The sequence below is a fragment of the Astatotilapia calliptera genome, chromosome 17, assembly GCF_900246225.1.
Source record: "Astatotilapia calliptera chromosome 17, fAstCal1.2, whole genome shotgun sequence".
NCBI lineage: Eukaryota > Metazoa > Chordata > Actinopteri > Cichliformes > Cichlidae > Astatotilapia > Astatotilapia calliptera.
This window is the reverse complement of record NC_039318.1, coordinates 27,458,661-27,481,532: the sequence shown is the minus strand read 5'-3', so window position 1 is coordinate 27,481,532 and position 22,872 is coordinate 27,458,661. Positions and strand designations below refer to the sequence as shown.

At 39.2% G+C, this 22,872-nt stretch overlaps 1 protein-coding gene across 3 annotated transcripts in view; it reads left to right on the top strand.

Annotated features, from left to right (window-relative positions):
* Positions 1-22,872, top strand: part of iqsec3a (IQ motif and Sec7 domain ArfGEF 3a) — a 116,631-nt gene that overhangs the window by 8,400 nt on the left and 85,359 nt on the right. For 2 of the 3 annotated variants that reach the window (XM_026147346.1, XM_026147347.1), the window contains exon 2: positions 15,802-15,882. In XM_026147346.1, coding sequence (XP_026003131.1) covers positions 15,802-15,882 — 81 coding nt within the window. Of the gene's footprint in view, positions 1-15,801; positions 15,883-22,872 lie in introns of those variants that run through there. The other variant, XM_026147349.1, reaches the window with a different exon arrangement.

Below are 22,872 nucleotides of genomic sequence, written 5' to 3'. Positions count from 1 at the left end.
GTCTTTGCACTCTCCAGTACATAACTGTCATCCTGGTGGTGCCCAGTTCGTATCATTACATTGACTCTGGGAATGGATGAAAAATGATCGTGCACAGATGAGTTTGATGTGGACTCAAGCAAAAGAGATACTCAAGTGTGACTTTTCTGAAAAACAAAAAAAACCTTTATCATACCACAAAAACAATATGATACTGTATACAGGTTTTCCTGAATTTTTTGCAGGAATGTATTCATTTATTTAGTTTACACATGGAAAAATCTGAAACCCTTTTTTTCAGTACAAGCTAAAAACCCGATCCGTTCAGTAACTGTATATATCAGGTTTAAATAATGGTGTTTTTGACTGCGTTCCAGGTGATGCCAGGTGTTTCAAGCTATAGTGAGAGGGGTGATAATGTGGCACGTAGTACAACAGTATACACCCCCCCATGACGGACAGGCTAAATAATTGGACAGATTAAAAAATAAAACAGGGGCAAAACAATTGCATAACACATACTGAGAAGCCCCATAGGGCTGAGGAGCCCAAATGAAATGTTGTCCCACTTTCCTCACGGCTGAAGTGCAAAACGGTTTCCTTTCATTGTCCTCCATCTGCATGCTCCCTAATCAATCAAAATGAAAAACTTTGGCTCAGCCGTTCTTTTTCTTGTTCTTTTTTTTCCTGAACATGGCTTCCAACTGTTTCCCAGGCAACACGCCGACTCGCTGAAAGACAGACGTGCCGTTCTCGTCCTTGACGCATCCAGATGCCTCATATGACATTTCATTCCATTAGTAAATATTGCACACCCACAACGTGGCTCTGCCCAGGATTTTGACATGTTTTTGTAGGTTGTCATGTTACACTAGCTGCGCAGCAAGTTGCCGCCTTCATGGTTGGAGGTAAATTATTCACACATCTGATGGATGCATTTCATTTCTTCTCCATGCAAATGAACAGCAGGCCTAATGAGCAATCAGCGGAGTGCACGCGCGCCATTAGTATGCAATCTACATATTTCAGAGTTGTGTTTGCAAATGGAAATGCCATCAGTGTTATCATCTGGTGTCACTCAGTCCCATCGCATATTGTAAACAGATAACGTCACGAAGTAACCAAAGCTTGCATCAATATCAGTTGCTTCTGAAATCTGTGCTTTCTCATCACTGCGATAACTTTTATTACGTTAATGGTACATTAACAAAATCTACGATCATATAATATTTCAAAGAGCTGGCCTCTTTAGCAGCTGCCTACCAATCGTATGATTTAAAACTATTTTTGTTATTGTGGAGCTAAGAAAATAAGTGATGTGCAGATGTCATTAGAGTAGCACTAATACATGCCTCATGGCTTGCTTTAAAAAAAAACTCCTTAAAATCCATTGCAATCTGTGTTATCGTTCAACTTAAAATGTGCTTTTAAGCGTCAGTTAACAGCTGCTAGCATATGCAGTGTTTTAAAAATCTGTTGACCGTAGCGTAACACTTCTAACCCTCTCAAGGCAGGCGTTGCAGATTTGCAACAGTTAAAAGCTAACAACCTGATTACCCCACATACATATTTTATGAGTTTTTTTTTACTCAGAAGTACCACTGCAGGTATTCTTTTGTGCATTAGCAACAAAAACTTAATTTGAGCCTGAGAGGGCTAAATGTCTTCAATGTTATGCTTCATTTCAATCTGTGCTGCTCTAGTGTTTGCCCTTCATGCTAAGATGCTGGAATTCCTCAAGGGCAGACAGCGCTGTGGCATGTCTGCGAGTGGTCAGTGAGCTCCTGAAAATGTTCTTTGAAAGTAAAAGCAGTTGTGGAAAAATGTCCTCCCATCTGTCACAGAGATTTCACCTCCCGAAAGCTTAGCAGAGAAAATCCCTCGACAGACAACTGTGATTGTTTAGTACCATGTGCACTCGTCTGCATCAGCGTGTGTGTCCGCACGAGCAGTTAAATTATGGGGTTGTGTTGGAGGTGAACAGTTTGAACAAAATATTTAATTTTGTGTCATTTTTTGAGTCCAGTAGTGAGATTTAGTTAAAGAACTAAAGATATATATGATGCACTTCTGCTACTACAGAGTGTTTATTGTGTTACGCTTCTTTTATATGTTGAGGGTATAAATGATTTTGCAAAGGATAAACCTGTGCATCTTCAATCATAGCTAACCCAGCAAGCCTCCTCTGCCCTCAGTCCTCTCTCCTCTAGATGCATTTCCAGAATTGAGACATCCTTCAAGATGGCGTGTGGGATTGATGTCCGTGTCACAGCGGGAGGATGGAGGTTACCCGAGACAAGGAGGCACGGAATAGAAAAATGAGACGAGGAGTTCAGCAAAAAAGGGAAAGGGAGAAAAAGTAAAAGCAAAAAAAAAAGAAGCCACGTGAGAAATATAGATAGATATATAGATTGATAAAGGATGGTGCACACAGTTAATAAGGAAGATGCAGTAAAGGGAAATGTTTACAGGGGCTATATATTTTTTATTTTAATTTCATAACATGAAGTATGCAACATATGCATTTCCTGCCTTTTAAACTTTGTGTAATCTGAACATTACTGCAGTTCATTTATCGGCCGTTGCTCTCTATCCAACATAATCTCCGTACAGCATTAGATACTCGCACAGCTACACGCACACACACACTTGTGGACAAGCACACGCTAGCCTAAGGAAATGTCAGGTATGGTTAACTTTACGAGCCAGAGTAATGTTCAAAGCCGTCCACCTAAGCCTGCGAGGCACTCTGGAGTTGATCGGAACAGGCACTGCATGTCCAATCGCCTTTCCTGGTCTTCTCAGCGGCTCCACCAAGCCTCAACCATGATTTATTGTGCTGTGTAGTAGAAAAAATATACAGGAAATACTTTCATTCAGATAATAACTTAATCACATATTCACTCATTTGCATTATTTATTGCAGCTGTGGGTGCAATTTTTTCACCTGATTGATTTGACTTTTCACTTATGAAGCTTTTAGAATTTATTGCTGCACAAAAGTTTGCGGCTTGTATCGGCTGTGATCTGTGATATTTTGTAGCCATCATAGCCTGTGCGCACATTTGGACGACCATAAAAGCACTCTGTCCTTCTCCTGCACTGTGGTTACATCATCAACGCCTGTCTGTCAACCCTTTGACGCCCTGTATTACATCATCAGGTACACAGTCCCATAGGGAGGAGACGATGTTGTCTTTGGATGCTTCGACTTGGAGCAAATCCTAAAAACGGGCTAATGAGGTAATCAGGACACGGATGCTGTATGAGTCATATATATGAGACCCGAGCTTCCACGCCTTCATTTTCCTCACCGTACAAACACAATGTACAAATTATGCAAAAATCCCAAAGCACAAATGCTGTCTGAATGAAAATAAGTTAAGCTACATCCTCAGAAAATATAAAGCTGCTGCTGCTGATCTGTTACATGGCATTTTCCTCATCAGCATTAAATCTGCAGATATGACAGCCATGTCACTTTGATAGCATCAGCGTGAAGTGTGGAAAATATCTGTAAAATCTGACCCGCTGCCAAGTCTTCAGCAGATGGCCCCGCGGCAATACGGTGCAGCTTGATGCTCGATATGAGCTGCTAAAACGGCTCGATAGTGGAGGCACCAGCTGGAGGTCAGATGGACGACAGTGGAAATAAATAAAAAAATAAGTAAAAATTGCTGCTTTCATGGGAGAAAGAGTGAATGTAATTTCTGTGCGAACAAAAAAAAAGTCTATGTGTCATATTTAGCATTGCGCCTGAGAATCTGTCAATTTTTTTTCATTTATTCAGGCTGACAAAAGAGTTCAGGCTAGCAAAATCAGTTGTGTTCATAATATTAAAATTGATTTTGAAAATCCGATTTATGATTTGCTATAAAAGGAGTCAACCAAATAAAATGCAAAAATGAGAAATAGGTGGAGCAATTTGCTGAAACTTGTGCAAGCCTATGGAAATGTAGTATATAAGGAAGCAGGAACTATGTTAGTATAATTCTAAGAGCCTTTACTGACAATATTTGGCATGACCACCTTTATTTTTATTTTTTTTTTGCACTGCCTGAACTCTCTTAAGCAAGCTTTTTTGTAATTTCTTCGATCCATTGCTTGTTTCTGGATTTCTTTCTTCCAATGACCTAAATTTTAGGTCATTGTGTTAGTCGCAGCCAGTCACAAAAACACATAATCTGTTCTAATTTTCTTCCCAAAGAACTATTAGATCAAAACTCAGCATGGTGTAAAGTAATTCCTCTGAAATACAAGTGAATTGGCCAAGTCAAAGACAAAACCAGGAAGGGTCAGTCTAAAAAAAAGTATCTAACTAAAAAGAAATAGAAAAAAAACAGCAAAGAGCTGACAGGACCTGATAGATGCATGTGGACCCTCATTATTAGGAAAAGCTTACAAGAGATTACAAAAGATTACACATTACACAAGAACAGGGTTGAAAACCAGTGCCAGGTTCTTATGGAGTGATGAATCCAAATTTGACATTTTTGGTTCAAATTGTCATCAATTAATACAGCGAAAATCAGGTAAGAAGGACAACAGTGAGTATCCGCAGCATCTGTGTGAATGGCAGTGGCTTAATTTTTCAGTTTAGTCTTGATCTCAAACACAAGGTCAGTACTGTTAAAGTATACGTGGGTTGAAAAGCACACAATAGAATACTACAGTATGAGTCATGGGTTAGCCTCCTCAGAGCCTGGACCTCAATATTATTGAAGCAGCGTGGGATCATCTTGACAGAGAATGGATCAAAAGCTGCCAAAAACCCAAGAAGAGCTTTGAAATGTCCTTCAAGAAGCCTGGAGAACTATTGCTCAAGACCACTTAAAAAAAGGGCTCCTTAGAAGCAAAATATGAAGAAATGATGGGTAGCTCAAGACTTAGTAGTTAATGAGATATAACTCTTACTGCATTCTGTAGGAAGATTAAGCTTTGTCAAGATGAGATGTAAGAGATGTCCAAATTGAGGCACTTGCGGGCATTTGAGGCAGCGATAAGTCCACAGTGAAATAATAAAGATACACGTGGCACTCAGAGACTTTACAATTGTCAGACTACATTATTCACACTTGCAGGTGCACATTTGTTCACCCCATTAATTTGTCTTCATTTTTGCACATGCTACTTTTAGAACTTCAACGTTTGCTTTAAAGCCCAAGAAGCAGCTGATTCAGGTCCATTTTGCTCTAAGATGAACTAGTTTCTGGTTTGCGGTTACAAGCCTGAGTGTTATCTGGCATTAAAACCCGCATAGGACTGTCTTAGTGTGGCATGAAATTTGGCTAAAGAACAACATTTCTGACATAAAACATCTCCAGATGACATAAATCCAGCTCAGAGTCAATCTTCGCTGAGATGGAGCTCTCTTTGACAAGCGTGCACTCTGGAAAGTGGTTCACTCCTGTTCATCGAAAGGGGCAGAGCTCTCTCATGCTCTACTGGGTGTGCCTCTATTCATCAGAAGGTTTTTAGGTTTTATTGAAGAGGGACCAACAGCTGGGAGTGAAGTTAAAATAGAGCATAAAATGTCGAGAGCCTGGAAAGTGCTTTGATTTCAGGGGGTGTGATATCAAAACTTGACATTTGCTGTTGATATTTTGTACATGTCTTTTTTACTTGTACATAACTCATGTCGCTGCTAAAATATGCCCAAACAGACAACACAGTATGAAAAACCTGGTTTATATTCAAATGAAGCTTTCAAACGGGCTCAATGTTCAGAAAAAATTATTACTCATCACATTCGGAAGCTTGGTTCCCACCAACTGGAGGTTTGTTTTGGCATAAACGCAAAGCTTTAGAGTGAACTGGTTTACTGTCAAATGCTGGAAATCACATAGGCTATGATCACACAGAGAGAGTGTATATATAAAGCTAAAATCCTGGAGGTTTTTTTTTCTTGTTTGAGGGCCTGAATATGTGGATGGAATGTTTTTCCACCTCCTTTGTTAGCTTCATCTTGGAAAAATTGGACTTGCCTTTCTCGTCCATCTCCAGCTCTTCCCGTTTAAAGCTAAGCCGCTTGGGAGAGCCCATAAGTCCATGCTGACGTAAACCTTTCAGGGATTTTTTTTAATTCACTGTCTGTATGTGTAGAGGAATTAATATAGCAGGCTTTAAGGTGTGTGTGTGTGTGTGTGTGTGTGAGAGAGAGGAAGACTGAGATCACTGCGTTACTCATAATAGATGCCTGATTTAGTTTAAGGATAGTTTCCTGCTAATAATCCACTGCACTATCACGTTTAATTTTAATGCCCCAACACACCCCCAGATGCAAGCACTGGGTATGTGTGTTGAATTTATTCGTCACAGAAAGCCTTACACACTTGTAGCCTGTAAAACACGGTGATAAACTAGCACTTAGAGCGGCTGCCAATTTGCCAAATGGAGGTGAAGTATTGCAAAAACATTTTGGGTCTATATTTTTTATTTAACATGATCAAAGTGCTTCCAATAATACTGCCACAGGATAAGTTGACTTGCGAAATGCATGTAATATATTAGCCGACCTAAATTAATCTCAAGGGCTGAGAGGATCGCTATGGCGATGCAGAGTACCAGTGTTTTCTCTTTTTTTCCATTCTGTGTGAAGCACTGACAGAGCTGCTTGGCTTTAAAGCCTTTTTTCAATGGAACGCATCATGAATGTGCTTTATATAGATTTTTTTTGTTGCTTCATATAAATTTTACCTTGAATTTTAAATCCATTTATGTCACAGTGTGAAATAATGTCAAAAAACAGAAATTAATCCCCTTTAAAGCTAACTAAAAGTCCTCAGCTAGCCTTAATATCTCCCCCCAAGGTTAATTCTTTTTGTATTTACCATGTTTGGTCTTCAGAGGCAGACTAATATGTTATTTCCAGACTGCCAGGACATGCTGTGCGAAACCTAATCTATCAGATATCACATGCTTTGATCTACCTCCCTCCCCATACACACAGACCACCACCACTTCGCTGTGAAGTGTATCATTTCAGCACATGCAGGTTTTTTTCCGCCTTGAGCTTTCAGCCAGAGAGCTATTGACACAGTAAAGCTGGATTCAACACTGGGAGGAGCGCATCGACAAACACATTAGACACCACAAGTTAAAACAAAATACAATGATACTGCTGTGCGCAAATTGCGCTCTCCCTCACACAGAGCCAGTGTGCGGAAGAGCTTATAAAAGCTTATAGATTTTTTATAGGTGGTATTAGTGAGCTCAGGCCATGAGGGGGGGGGGGGGGGGGGGGGGGGGGAACTGAGTCATTGGTGTGGAAGATCAGAAAGCAGGTCATGCGAGTTCAGTTTAATCTTCAGTGCCCGCATTGATCAAACAGTCCGCTACTTGCCGGTGGTGTGTGTGAGTGTGTGTGTGTGTACAAAACTAAAGGCAAGGATTTGCAGTCTTGTAAATGTTCTAATTCAAACGCATGGAGAAGAAGTCCTGTTGATGTCTTGTAGAGGAAATTTTCACTTAAGCCTAAACATGGGAGTGAGTGGATTGCCATCACCCATAGACAGATAGAGATTAATTAGGAAATTATAGCTACTAGTGTTGTCATATCAGTGCAACTTGTTTCCACCATGAATAGATTCAGGATATATGGTGCCACATTAACTTGTACGCAGGGTCAGATATGTGCTATCTCTCTTGCGCAGTCGTCCCTTTTAGAAGTCCCCTCATAAACCAGAACGGTTATAAAAAGCTTGCAAGCTGTTTTGGAAAGATGGAGGCGATAGTAAAACTGAGCAGAGAGATGGTAAAAGTAATGGAGAGAAAACTGTGAGGAGCCAGAGATCAAAGCAGGCAGAGATAGATAAATGAATGAAAGGAAATGTGCTTTAAAAGATAAAAAGAGTTCGTCCTCTTTCCATCCCACCTTACCTTCGTGTGCAGTGTTTCCGCCCCAAATTAGGTGAAATCAAGTGTCCTAAGAGTATCGAAACAGTCTGCCTCTGCGTGGATACAGATGTGACTGTGTCTGTGCACACATCAGAGATAACTGATCGGCCTCACACATGCTGTGGCTGTTGTTTTTCTAGAGTTTATTACCTGCATCTGTACATGAACTGATCAGGACACAAAGTAAAGAATTAACAGCTTTTGGACTTAAACAAAATAATCCTATAAGTCAACGAATGATGCAAAACTAGTGGTGAGTTGTTGGTTTTTTCTTTAATGTCTGCAATTCTGGTCTTAAACTCATCACACTATACAAGATAAACCTGATGGTTAAACATGGGTTTGGAGAACATTGTGTGGATAAACATAAACATTACAGCAATGACTACAATAAAGTAGTAAATGATGTTTATGATAGAACGATCACATTGGCATTTGAGATGGTCATGGCTTAAATAATAAGACTTACTGCGTTCCTGTTTAACTCATTCACTTAAAAAAAATCTTTGGCTTTCCTTAAGTGTTCAACTAGGTTCAGGAACCAAAACGTCTTTTTCTGCATTGAATTATGATAAATCTGGAGTGATGTTGTCCTCACTGTGCTGTATGTGTCAAAGGCTAATGGTAAAAGAAACCAAGCTAGCAGCTTGACTGAATCATGGTAGTTGAAACTATGGAAACTGACTAAGAAGGGGCTCACTGATCCACAATGAAATAATTCATAAGATAATGATATTTGTGCACTAATGACAAATACCCATATTTGTTAATGATTTAGAAACATTGTAACAATATTGTATTGTATTCAACTACCAATTCGTTTATTTAAGACAGCTGTTATGAAAGTGTTAAGGTGAAATGTTTTATGGTGTCACTCAGCGCTTCATGGGGTCACCATTAGTCAAACTAGCCTTTTAAAAACTCCAAAATATCTTGTGTTTTTTTGGGTTTGCCGTTCATCCATCTATTTACCTCCACTTATCCAGTTCAGGGTCACAGAGGAGCCTGTCCCAGCTGTCATCAGGCAAGAGGCAAGGTAGGCACCCTGGTCAGGTCAACATTTTGCTGCAAGGCTAGCACAAAGAGATACCATTCAGTCTCACATCCACACCCATGGCCAATTTAAAATAAACAGTTAACCCAAAAAACATGTTTTTTTGGACTGTGGGAGGAAACCGAAGCCCCCACACTACCATGCTGCTCTTTGCAAGGTTGTAAAAATGGTCATTTCTGCTGGAAAGTCAGGTCAGCCTCTAGTGGTCATTAGTAAAAATGCACATTTTGGCTCTAGCTTAAATTTTCAGCCCCAGAGGTTGCTGCTTCTTTTGGACAGAGGCAGATAACTCCCCCCCTCCACCCATTCACAACATTGTGTTAAGGCAAGCAGCTGGTTCCAACTTCATTTCAAGCATATACATACACTGTTTTAATCTTACTCTTGCCAACAATGCGCATAAGCATTAGTTAGAAAATTAATGCAATTTGGTCATAAATGCAAGAAGTGAAGACATGCCAGGAATTGTTTGTGCGACTCTTAATAAAAAAGATTTGCTCTTTTTGAAAATGTCATAGTACAAAAGTGATAAACAGATTTTATTAGGTTAATTAAACATTAATGCAACCCGTCTGAATTTTGACTATCAAAGTGCACATAATTTTTTTAATGGACCTTCAGAATATAAAACCTTTATCTATGTGAACAAGTGGCTCCGCTGTTCCAGCACTCTTACTAATCTGTGTCCCCTCTGAGACCGCCTGTGTTCTGGACCTATTAAAATCGGCCACAGCGGTGTCATGCTCGTTAAGGCGAACACAATTAGAGGAGCCATTAACAATGGGAATTAATTTGCTGTCATACCCTCCCTGTACTGCCTGCTATTGTTGCGTCCCACAACCCTACTGCCACTCCACCCCAGCCTTGCTTTTTTGAGGCCCTGTCTCCACTTCTTTTTTCTTGACTTTATGGAGTACAAGTAGCACAACAATCTGTGCTTTCATGGCTGAGCTGTTTTGGGAAAGTCTAAAAATGATTATTAATTTTTTTTTTCTGTTTAATGTGTGCAACTATTGCACTTCACAAAGGCACTTCACAGGGAACAGACTGAAGTACTCCTAAGTTGAGCCTGTAGTCATGCTCTTGAAGGACGTTTGGAAGAGGGCGTACGAGTCTCCTTGTGATTCCAGTCAGTGATCAAAAGACTAGTATGCTGTAATAAGGGATTGAGGGATTGTTGCTGTTGTAAATGTTGGCCTTGCTTTCTCACCTTTATGTCTTGATTCTCATCTCTCTGTCCTTCCCTGTGTCCTGGGTCAAGGGATGCGACAAGGCATACGGAAGGCCGGTTGCTCTTTTTACCAGTGACACCCTCTGACAGCAAGAGTAATTGTGCAAATTCTTCTTTAGCTCAACGTGCCCAGAACAGGGGGATGGAGAGTCATCGAGAGTGATGGAAACCAAGTGTTAAAAGGACAGAAGGAAAGGAGTGGAATGGGGGTAGATGTGGGTGTGGGGGGTATTGGAGTAAGAGATGGACGATGGAGACTGGAAGTCAGGAATGTGGACAATGTGAAGTAGCTTCCACTTTGAAAGAGAACTGCAAACTGAGGAAGAAAGAAAAGCAAAATGGCCTCAAAGCTTTTTGACATTAAAATTTTAAGTCCTTGCTCTGTCTTCACTATAAGCCAGTATTGCCTTCATCTTTGACTGTAGGGCCATTGACTGTTCCAGCAAAGGAGGGGGATGTCTTGCTTTGATGCATTATCAGTAGACTTGCTGGAGCCACACTTTCACTGTCCTGTCAATTGTATTTCTTTCTCTTAGAGGTTTTGATGAACTGCTAATCGTGGAAAATTTCACTGTGTTAGTATAATAAAAGCACTTTTACACAGTGAGTTCTTGGTCAGCAGCTTTAAAGACAAATGATCTAATCAGTCTTTCTACTAAAACTTTATGAGAATTCTTTGTTCTGAAAAGAGTATTTTACCATTTCACAGCCCAACCTGCTAATGCATTGGTTTGAAGTGCATGGCCTGACTCTTTAAGTCTGTTGGTAGAAGACAAAGATTTCTGCTATTATGATAATCAATTAATTGTTCTCAGTTGGTAAAAAAGGAACACACCATGAACTAGAAAAAACAAAACAAAACTGAAAGTGTCAGCAGGAATTTATTATTATTTCTTTTGCAATTTAATATCATTGTGAAGACAAAGAGAGGTTTGTTAGCAGTCCAGTGTCCACAGCTTTCAAGATATCATTTTTAACAGCTGTGTGACTGTAGACCCTGGTAACAGCTAACTAGATTCTTTAAGCATTTGGTCTTTGTCGTCACTGTTGGAAGCAAAGGTCAGCATTCGCCTTGAAAAAGAAAACATATCAAGAGTGTTGTACACAGTTTTTTCTCTCAGTATGACGCCACACAACATCAGAATCCTTTTATTATCATTTAACATCAGATATTCAGCATGTTGTAGTATAAACATCATAAAGCATCAAAGTTTAAGTATAGCCTTTGCCCTTCTGGGGACATTGTGCTCTCTGTGCGCACTTGTTTAAAATGAAAACAACCGTTTGTTGCACACATTGTATTGCTCTGTAAACAGCTGAACAATTTTTTCTGCACTTTTTTTTAGCTGGGATTACTTTTCAAAAACTTCAGTTGAGTTGAGAATAGATGTTTTTTTTCCCGGAGACGCAGTTGCCTGGTCTGTCTCTGTCCATGGTGCTGATTTATTCAAAATATGAACTCTGTGCTTCTGTGGACATCTCTCCTGTATTACCTCTAAACCGGCAAGAATGGAAAAGGATATGGGGGGGGGGGAGTATTAAAATGAAACATCATTAGATAGTTTTTCACCTAAGTAGTGTTTTTAATCTTGAGTTGAATTTCCTAAAATAAATATGTTACTAAGATTAAAAGAAAAATCCAAACACTGCAATATGTTTTGGATGATATATTCTTTTCTCTGGTTGTTTATTTCATACACGCTATTTTAAATTGATTTGATCATTTCTGTCAGCATACACATCCTTTAAACCATATCCTCCACTCCCTCCTCCCCTTTCCTCGTTCCATGCTCACTGACTCGCCGTGCTGCCTTAATATGATTTCCTCATCTTTATCTAGGAATTCTGAGGAGCTTGCAGGGATCTCTTTTATCACTCATCCACTCTCAGATTTCTGCACTTGCCTTTCTTTGCTATAAAAGGAACTAACTGTGATGCCCTGCAGGAAAATATGTGGCAGAACTGCCATAATGGACATAACTGCGTTGCTCTATGTAGTAATGCTTCATTTCATCGTGGATGTTAGCAAAGTCCTTCGACAAAAAAAAGTCTTGCTCAGCAGCTAGTTTGAAGCTCCTACTCATTCATGCACTTAACTCAGGGTGAACATGCTCAGAGCTGACTGATCTGATCAGCTGTTCTTGAACTGTAAACTCAAAGTTGTCAGTCCGAATGTTAATTAACTCTAACTTCATGAGTAGACTCAGAGTTTGCTGAACCTGCTTCCTGGAATAGGGCCCAGAGCACTGAACAAATACCATCTTTATTCACATTATAGATACACTGTAACAATCCTGTGTTAGGCTCCGGGGCAGATATTGTTGTGCGAGAGCAAACACAGCATCTCACATTCTCTCACTAAAGTAACATAAAGACAACTGTAATGTCAATAAGCTTGAAACAAAAGAGAAAAGTGACTGGAAAGATCACCTTATAACATCCAAACTCATTTACAGAATATATGATTGAGTAATTTTTTTTCCCCGTGGACCAGCTTCCAGATATATCACACACACACATATTTCAGTGTGAGTGCATAATTTCCACATATAAATGATAACAGTGTTTCAGTCCTTTACAAAAACAGAAAAACAAACTACTCACTTATAAGCAGTGTTGGTCAAGTTACTTGAAAAAGTAATCAGTAACTAATTACTGATAACTTCCCCAGAAAAGTAATCCCGTTATTTTACTGATTACTTATTTTCAAAAGTAATTAATTGCTTAGTTACTTTTTAAAAACACAATTTACAACCTGCATAGGTGATAAAGCGATAGATCTTTCAGCCCAATTCTACGTTTTCTGCATAATCCATCATATAAAATGTAAACAAATGGAAAAGTCTCTTTTTTTTAAACTTGTTTTTATCAGTTTTAATCTTTTAACTTTATGCATCAAGTAAAAATTTAATTATATGCAACATTCTCTGACTTGAAGAAATTAGTTTAACATTTAAACCTATTTTCTGCACATTCCAGCACATAAAATAAAATATTTTTTGTGTTTACACTCAGTCTTTCAAATAGATGCAAGTAAAACACAGCAGAAAATAAATAAAGTCAAAGACTCAGCGGTCCTGTTGCTCTATTTTCACCTGTAAAGCAGGAGTGGGGTAGGCGGAGGTGTGCCCTGGTGCAGATGAGTCGCAGCGGTCAGTGGAAGAATCCGCGAGTTTCTCTGTGAATTTCCCATTACGTCGTTGCGCACTCGGTGCTTGTTTAGGGGGTTTTTTTTGGCTGTAAAAAGAAGTTTTCTTCCCACGCACAAGGGACACTAATGTTTTTGTCACTTTTTGTGGAATCAAACTCAAAGTAAGGTCAGTACTTCCACGCTTTAAACGCTGCACGCTCATACTCTCTCCGCACTCGATATATTATCCATTGTTAATCTGCGCACAGCTGTTGTTAGGAACGTTGCACTCGCTTACGTCACTGTGATGAGACATTCTCGCAACAAAATCACGGTTTTAGTAACGCAGTAACGCAGCGTTCCTACGGGAAAGTAACGGTAATCTAATTACCGTTTTTGCGATAGTAATCCCTTACTATCGCACAGATGGGCAGTAACCCGTTACTGCCCATCTGTGCTTATAAGAACTCCAGTTTTGGGGCCTTTTGCTTAAACAAATTAGACTTCTCCAAAAACAAATTGCTGCACAGTTGACATTAACAGGTTTACGGCCATTTTGCACAAATGACAAGGAGCAAGGTCAGGAAGTGCAAGTAATATATTTTTCAGCCTGCCACCATCATTTTTTTTTTTTTTTAGAAAAAGTGCCTATTTTAATAAATGGAGTATAAAATGACTGAGTAAGTATTTGCAGGGCTACAATTCAATTCAAAAGAAAAATGCATACTGCATTAAAAAGTTAGGCTTTTGTTCACAACATAGAACAATGACTTAAACATTCAGTGGCACTCTAATAATGTGCCCAGTTTGCTGTAACATTGTGAATATATGCATTCAGTACAATGTAAAGAAGGTTCTTTCCCACCATCAGACATCACACGATGTGACTGTATGCTAACTTTCAACTCTGTAAGCCTGTTATGAAATGCTTGTTTCAGGCTAAATAAGCTGTTCACAACAGAGTTAATATATCTGTGATTGTTGGGATAACCAAAATAGCCACACAAAGCCACCTGTGAACTGCATTTATAATTTATTTGTTTTTTTTAAATAAAAAGGAAGAAAAATGTCCCATAAACAAATTAATATTTAGCAATTGTGAATACTGTAAAAGCCTGAGAAAGTGAGTGCGTATCCCAATATTCAAACTATATTGGCTCAAATTTTTCCAAATACATCAGTCTGCATTGCAGTTCAGTGCTAGTGGACTGCTGAAAATCACACTGTCAGCTGTCAGTGCCTCAAATTCATGCCACTGCTGTCTTCAGATTGCCATCCTAACCAATGCTAGCACAGTGATTTCATGCTAGGGTAATCCTGAAAGTCTCCCCATAAATAAACTCTGTAGCAACACTGAGCTTGGGTTGAGTAAAGCAGTATCTTAGAGAGTGACTCTGAAACACAGACAAAGCAGACATTTCTGGTTGTAAGGACTGCAAGGAGTTGAATAAGGTGAAACAGGGTGCATGCTGATATCTTGTTTCCCCCACTGGCATTGGTTTTATTTGATTAGCTAGGAAGCTGGAAATATGCAGGTGTTGGTGACTACAGCTATGAGACACAGGGCTGATGACTGATGGGAAGCAGATGTGTATGTGGGAAACTAATCAGGTGATGAGCTAAAATGGGAAATCCACAGTGGAAAACCAGTGGGCAGTGAGGAAATGCAGGCTTCAGGATCTCAGGAAACAGATTTTGATGCAAATCATAAGACACTGACGGGATCTTTTAACCAGTATTTCAGTCAAAAATTAAAATGCATTCACTGAATTTCTTCTCTAAAACAGCATCCAGATTTTTTAAAAACTTTTTTAGACATTAATGTTTTTAATGTAGGGTTTGCAAACTGTTGTCAACATTTTTGTGGGCTTTTAGAGACTGATAAATTCACCTGACAATAGAGGTTTCTCACGTGATACCATCCAACCATGGTCAAAGGTTATCTGCCTTATTGTATATAGTATAACCACCAGTCAAATGAGTTCATGACTGGCTGGTCAGAAAGGAAGGCAGACAAAGATTTACCAAAAAAAAACTAAGTAATGTCAGACTAACTTTGCAGCACTTAAAACACAGCTACAAGAAAGAGACATTAAACTATATTAATAAATAAATCAACAAACCAAAAACATAAATATATATATATATATATATATCTCAATTACTATAATCATATAAAAAATAATGCATTTTAACCAAGCTATGTTTGTAAAGGAAATAACACAGTTCACCCCATTAAGAGCATGAACAGTACAGAGGATGGACGTGGGGCTCACACCCCAACTGGCAACTAGGTACACCAACCTCATCCTCTAACCTTATTACTCTGCTACACTTTCATGGTGTTATACATATATGGTGTATAATGATTTAGCCACTAGCCACGCTGGCTAAGCCATGATTAAAAAGTTGCTGTCATATATAGTGTTTTGTTCTACATTTAAACAATAACTAAAGTTTAAACAAAATATATGATTGCCTCTGTTTTGTTTCCACTCTTTTTCCACACAGAAACCCAACAGTACTACACCAGTTCTGCTGCCCAGCCCCAGAGGCTCCTGAGGGGGAGACCTCCACTGCCTGTGTTCCCAGGTAAGATGACTGCATCCTTGTAACATCTGCACAAATGTTTCTTTTTTCTTTTTTCAATTTTTTTCAATTTAAGTTTATTTATTTGTTCAACTTTGATTGCAGCCACGTATCATGCATCCTTTTTATAGCAGTGCTGCCGTAGCTACACTAGTCAACACAAGTGCCCCAGCAGTGGTATCTAAGTTGAAGTGGTTGTAACTGCTTCAGGTTCTTCCAGGACAAGGTGCATTCCATCCCCTTCATGATCTCATCTATCTTAAATAGACACCGAGCCACAGAGAGCGAATCACTCCCAATGGTTTTAAATGTCCCTTGTCACAACAGCTTGGGTTTTGGATCTTGTTGTGGTTGAGATTGAACTTGTTTCCTGAGTGAATTTAAGATACACTGGATACGATTTGTTATTTCCAGCGACTGTTAGTGCCATGTTTGTCAGGCTACTGCGATAAACACAATGAAACACAGCAATATGATCTATATCAGTAACATCCCATTTTCTGGACAATGGTCAAGTACTTGCGAAAACTGAACAACTGGGGAAATATTACATTGGATTTAGTAGGCAAAGCAGAATGATAATGCTGATGATATCTTTTTTTGACAGATTAGCCCATGCAATTACTTAGTACTGGTGGTAAATTACAAATAGGCTCTTTATTTTAAATCAAGTTTTCCATGTAATTTGAAAGCTCTGAAGTCAGTTTGATGGGGTAATTTACTCCCACTGTCCTGGGAAATATGAAAAAACACAGCAACTAATAATTAGCTGCTGTAATGACTGTACTTTTGTAGGACTATTTTGGCTAGGCAGTTTTGAGGACGCATAATAATCAATACTTAATGTTGTACAGGCAGTCTCTAAGATATATAATTAGACATGTAGGAACAAAAGAAATAATGAAAGGCTTTGACAAGGTATTATCTGGCCCCTTTCAAGCAAAATTGACAGTGCCTCCTGGTTATATTTTCCCCAAGTGCACTCTACCACCAGACTTTGAAAGAAAATTATGATATTCATCTAGCCAAGGAGCATCAATAGCAATTAAGCTATCCGCCCCAAAATGGTTTGTTTGTTGTTGACTGCACGTGTCACAGAATTGCTTTGCCGCATTGTCTGAGCTTGGCAGAAAATAGCAGATAAGCAAACGCCCATTGATAGCAAATCATAGCCCCTGCAGTGCTGGACACAGTAAGTGGCAAAAGGCTGCAGACCAACACAATCACACTCTAGTGTAGTTGAGAAGCAGAGGAAGGAAGAGTTGTGAATATTATACAAGGTTTATTTGCTGTTTTGACAAAGCAGAAAAATGGGCTTCAGAAAGCCTGCCGACTTACTGAAACCCAGCATCTTGTACTGGATCTTTTGTTATAAAAGTCACTTCAGAGCCTTTATTATTTAATACATGCTGTGATTCTATTGGAAGGGATTAAAGGTTCACAGGAGTGACTCTCATGGGTTTAAAACTGGTGAGGGGTGGGGCAATTCAAAGAGCAAAATTGATCAAGTTCACCGGCTTGAACTTTACTTGACAGAGGGTGTTTGGGGCTGTTGTGTTTTGTGATTGTTTTGTGCTTTGGGGCCATTAGCAAAAGGTACAAGCGAAGTGCACAGCAGAAGGTCTTTGCTAACTTGTCAACCCCTCCATCCCTGCAAAACACCCCCTCCCCTCGTTGCCAGTATCTGAAGCAAACCACTTCAAAGCAGGACTCTCTGGGGCCCACACGGAAAGCAGCTTGTGGTTTTGTTTTGCCCTTTCTCGTTTCTTCTTGTTGTGTCTTATCTGTTTTTGAAAGCTGTATTCTGTTGTCGTTGATTTCTATATGTCCGCATTGTTGTCAGTGATTGGTCGATCATTTACTCACACGGCATCATCGCATCACATAACTCCACATGGCACCCACGCCTCATTGCATCCATCGTCATTCATGCTCACGTCATTCGGGCTTGTTTCTTCACTGTGGTCACACTAAGTTCAAAAGAGCCATGTATGAATATTACCATGTAACTGAAGTCTTGAGTGTGTTTGTGAAACTGCCATAACACATACTCTGTGTACAGTAGGGTCTTTCCCATGTTGGAATCTGGTGCGCCTCCTTGTCGACACATGTATTGCATCTGTGTTCATGTGAAAAAAGGAAGTTCTTATCATGTTGCATGCTTCGGCTTGGCAGTGATCAGAACATAGCTCCCTGTCTGTGTGCGTGGGTGTGTGCTGATGTACATGTGTGGGTGGCTGCGTTTCACTTTGGTACACACATCATGGATTAATTAATATGCATGTAATGCAGAAAAATATACAACACTGTCCATCTAATCAACAAAGACATCCATAATAACAGACTGCCCTATCACTTGTAACGAACACTTTGATTTCTTACTCGTTTTTCTTTACACCGTGCTATTCAGAGTTACATATTTTTTTTCCTTGAGAACTGACTACATTCGTCGTGGCATAGATTCAACAAGATTCTGAAAATATTCCTCAGACAGTTCGCTCCATATTAACAGGATAACATTACAATGTAGCTCTAGAATTTCTGGCTGCACATCCATGATGTATATCTCTCATTCCACCGCATCCCAAAGGTGCTCTTCTGTTGCCGTAGCCCATCTGCTTCAAGATTGGGTGTGTTGTACATTTAGAGATGCTCTTCTGCATACCTTGGTTGTAATGAGAGTTTATTTGGGTTTCTGTTGCCTTCTCTTCAACTCAAAGGAGGATGACCTCTGACATCACCAGGGCATTTTTGCATAGAAAGCTTCCACTTTACTGGATATTTTCTCTTTTTCAGACAGTTCCAGACTTTAAAGATGATTGGGTGGGGAAATCCCCAGCGATCAGCAGTTTCTGAGATACCCGTCTGCTACCAAAAACCATGCAATGTTCAAAGTGACTTAAAAGACCTTTCTTCCCTGTTCTTGAGCAGGTTGTCTTGTCCAAGCCTACCTGCCCAAGTACACTGAGTTGCTGCTGTGTGATTAGTTGATTAGATATTTGACATCATAATAAACTGGCTAATGAGTATATGTTTGTAACTGTATCAGGGAAGGCTGTAATTCAGAAATCATGAAACTTTTAGGAGATAATCCTTATATTTTTGACTTACCTCTGTCTTGATGATGATGATGCTCATTTTGAATTTAACGCCAGGAGCACCACTTATTCTTGTGTGTGCTGACATACATGTTTGTAGTAGTAGTTCGCTATGGTACACATGGCATAGATTAGACATAATGCATAAAATGCAGGGAAACATACAACATTGGCAATCAGCAAAGAAATCCTTAAAAATAGGCTGCCATGTCACTTGTACTGAACACTTTGATTTCTTACTTGTTTTTTTTTCCCCCATACTTATAATCCTTAAGGGTGAAGCATGCCATATATGCACTCACCAACCACTTCATTAGTTACACCTATTTCTACTGGGTTGGACCTTCAGAACTACCTTAATTCTTCATGGTGTCGATTACGTTTGTTTAACTATGGGCTACTTGAGCTTCAAGTTTCTTGGCTTTTTGATAAATTAATAACAATACAATTATGTCAAATAAGGTCAGCTTGAACTTATTGGCAATGAAGCAGTGGGTGTACAAGTTGACATTCTGTGGAGGATTATTCATGGTATGCATGACATGAGAGATAATCGAAAATCACAAATTACATTTAATCTAAAAATATTTGTGTCATGTCTGTCTGTCGTGATTTGACAGAGTTATGACTCTGACGAGGAGTGTGAAATCTGATGCAAACTGCAAATGGTGCAGACTATACTGAAACAAGAGCGAGTTGTCTTCAGCGATAAAAGGGTTTCACAGCAAAAAAGACCTCATTAACATATAAAAAAGACAACTCATTGCCTCGTTGTGCATTGCCTCCGCTTCGGGATGAAGCCTTCGTTCACTCACTAAACCTGACAAAGTGCAATCATTGATGTTTCATTAGCACCGCTCTTTCTACTCTGAGTAATTCAAGCCTCTGTGTCAGAGGGGTCAACTTAGAAAAGGGCAGCACCATGAGCCTCTATAAGAACTAATTGTACTGATTTGGAGCTTTGTTTGCTCTTGGTTTGTGCACGTCTTTACCTAAGGAGTTTTTTTCTGATTAGCCTGGCATTCACAATGCTGTGAATATAGCATAATTTAAATGAGCAGAAAGTGGAAAGTTGAGAACTGAAAAGGAAAGTGAAGATTTTACTGTCACGTATAATGAGGACTCTGAGGAGGCTGGAAATTCATTGTGACAGTGTGGTCACTCTTGCCATGCATTAAGGAGGCCCCAGAGGGTTTAGAGACGATAGGTGATCTGTATTCGGGGTCACAAAGTCAGATATATAATCAGTCATTGGAGGGGGTGATTGGAAGGGATGGCCACAGCCTTTCAATTAGTAGTGTGAGCCATCTTTTGCTGGAGTGTGCTAAACTTGCACTCGGGAGTACTGTTGATACTTTTACAGTCCCATAGGGTACCTTAAGTTTAACTTTCTGCTTTACAGCAGAACTGAGAACTGCTGTAGTCAACACACAGGGCCTCGGGAACCTAATAAATGGAAGGAAAACATGATTATTAGAATATTGCAGCACAGAGAAAGGCACAGCAGAAGATGGCACTTGGAAAGATCCCCAATGGACAAGCTGCAGGTAGAATTTGCTGTGTGTACAATGATTGAGTTTTATTTGAGTCTCTGAGCCTGTAACTACAAATGCGTACCAATCATGAAATCTCAGCTAGTCAGCAGCCTATAGTCAATTGGTTTGATCTGAATGGAAGCACAACAAAAAACAGTATGCACTTCCTCTTAAAAACCCCTCCCAGAGCATACATTTATATTCACACTTTGATGCCACAGTGTGAAGTTTACTCAAGTGTTTGGGATCATATCCAAAACCATTTGTTACAAATGTTACAGGGAATCTGCACTCTTACTTCTGAACTATTTTTTTCATTTTTTTGTTTATTTATTTTTTGCAGAAGGTGCTAACAGTAGTGCTGTTCTGTTCTGTTGTCAGCAGGTACATGGGTGGTGTTGCTACTACCAGTAGATCAGTGACAGTACACTAACTTTCTGGGCTCTGCTCTGCTTAATAAATTGCTAGACAATGTTGATTATAATCGTCACTTAGAACTTATAAAGGCATTTGTGCAATTTCTGGCAGACTGACAGCCGGATGCAGCAGGGATGTCCCAAACACAGAGCCACCATAGAAACCGTGCACAGAAAAGACCAAATATATAAAATATTAGAGACACTATTGAAGTACATTCAACATTTAGTCCTTGTTTGTTTTCTTTCATCCCTCATAAAAGACCAGATCAGTTGGAAAAGATAAATGAAACTCATATATCAAACCATGTTTCCCACAAAATGTCACATGTCAGTGTCAGTCAGTGTCACTCGTGCTGAGTTTGAAATATGAACTGCTTTTGCTTTGTTAGGTATACTCCATATTACTTTGTTCACCTTTTTTTTTTTGCTCACTTAGTCACAAATACAAAGCACCCATAAAGAAAAATTAAACATGTTCTGCCATAATAAGTTGTTCCATTATGTTGGATTAACAAAGAAGTGACACCATGAGTGCAGTGAGTCACCAGTTTGATGACCTTCCCCTTTCATGCTAGTGCAGATGACTTGAGTTAATTGATTCCCAGCTTGTTGTTAAAAATAAAGTCATTGTGTGGAGAATCTCAAGGGAGCTAATTTATCTGTTTAATGAGTGAGCTGTCACTTGTTATGTTATAATAAGCGTAGGCAGTTACTTTAATAGGGCAAACGAAATAATATTGGAGCAGGCCTATATTGCATGTTGTTGACCATTTTCTGCAACGAAATCTCGCCTCTGTTAAAAGCCTGTTTCAAACATGTGTCTGATTTTCTTATTCTGTTGTGGTAAACTAAACTATCATTTGAGGAAATATGGTATAGCACTGTTTGGCACTATATTAGTTCTATGCTATTGCTCCCGTAACAATCCTTCAATAATCATTAAAAAGCCACACTATGATAGCAACAAACTGAATTAATACTTGGAAGATAGCTATATATTTCTTTTTTATCAGAGATGATAATGATTTGTTTTTCAAAGCATATTTTAATTATGCAGCCAGCTATAATACATTAGCAGAGCTTGCAGATGGTCAAATTTATCACCGAGCACTTTGGTAAATCTGACAGCGCCTGCTGTTTTGACAGTGTTTATCTTAGAAAGCTGGTAAATCCAAACAAGGGGGCTCTTGCTTTCTTAACAAGCTTAGAAAGCCAAATACTTTAAAAAGGCATGGAAAATAACTTTGATATGCCGCTGTCTGGCGTTGTAGACAAGGAGAATAATGTAAATACCCTGCAGATGTAAGTGTTGCAAGTGGTGAGGTTCTTTCAGTGACATTATAAGAGAATGACATACTCCTCAAAGAATCCCGAACTGAAGTCAAGGGGAGATTACCACAACTTTATAACTTCCAAGGAAGAAAGAGTTTTTAAAACCTTGTAAAATATTTCAAAATAACAGTTCAAGTAAATGCCCAAAAACATTCAAAGGTAACAGCAAATATTTTGTTTTTAATCAAACTAATTTCATTTATGCATTGCAGTTCACCACAATTAGCATAAAAATGCAATTTTCATTCTTGCAATATAAAGCCATTTTACTGTAGTTAAACCATTTAGGGCAAAAAATATGGCACAATTTATTAAATCTGAGTGCTGTCACTTTTTGTCTTTGTAAAAGAAATAGCGCAGCTCAAGAGACACAATTTTCCTGTCATTGTTGTGTCATGCTGGAACCATAATGATGATGCTGATAGGTTTGTAAACACTCTTTTGGTCCCAGAGTTAAAAATAAACTGACCAGTCAGCCTTTGGCAGGTGACGGCGCACATTTTTGGCACGATACGTGATCGTGTTGGCAATTCGGCTGCCGAACAGACTGCTTTTCTCCACCACTTCACAGTGCTTACAGGAAGACTGACACATTGCTCACTATCTAAA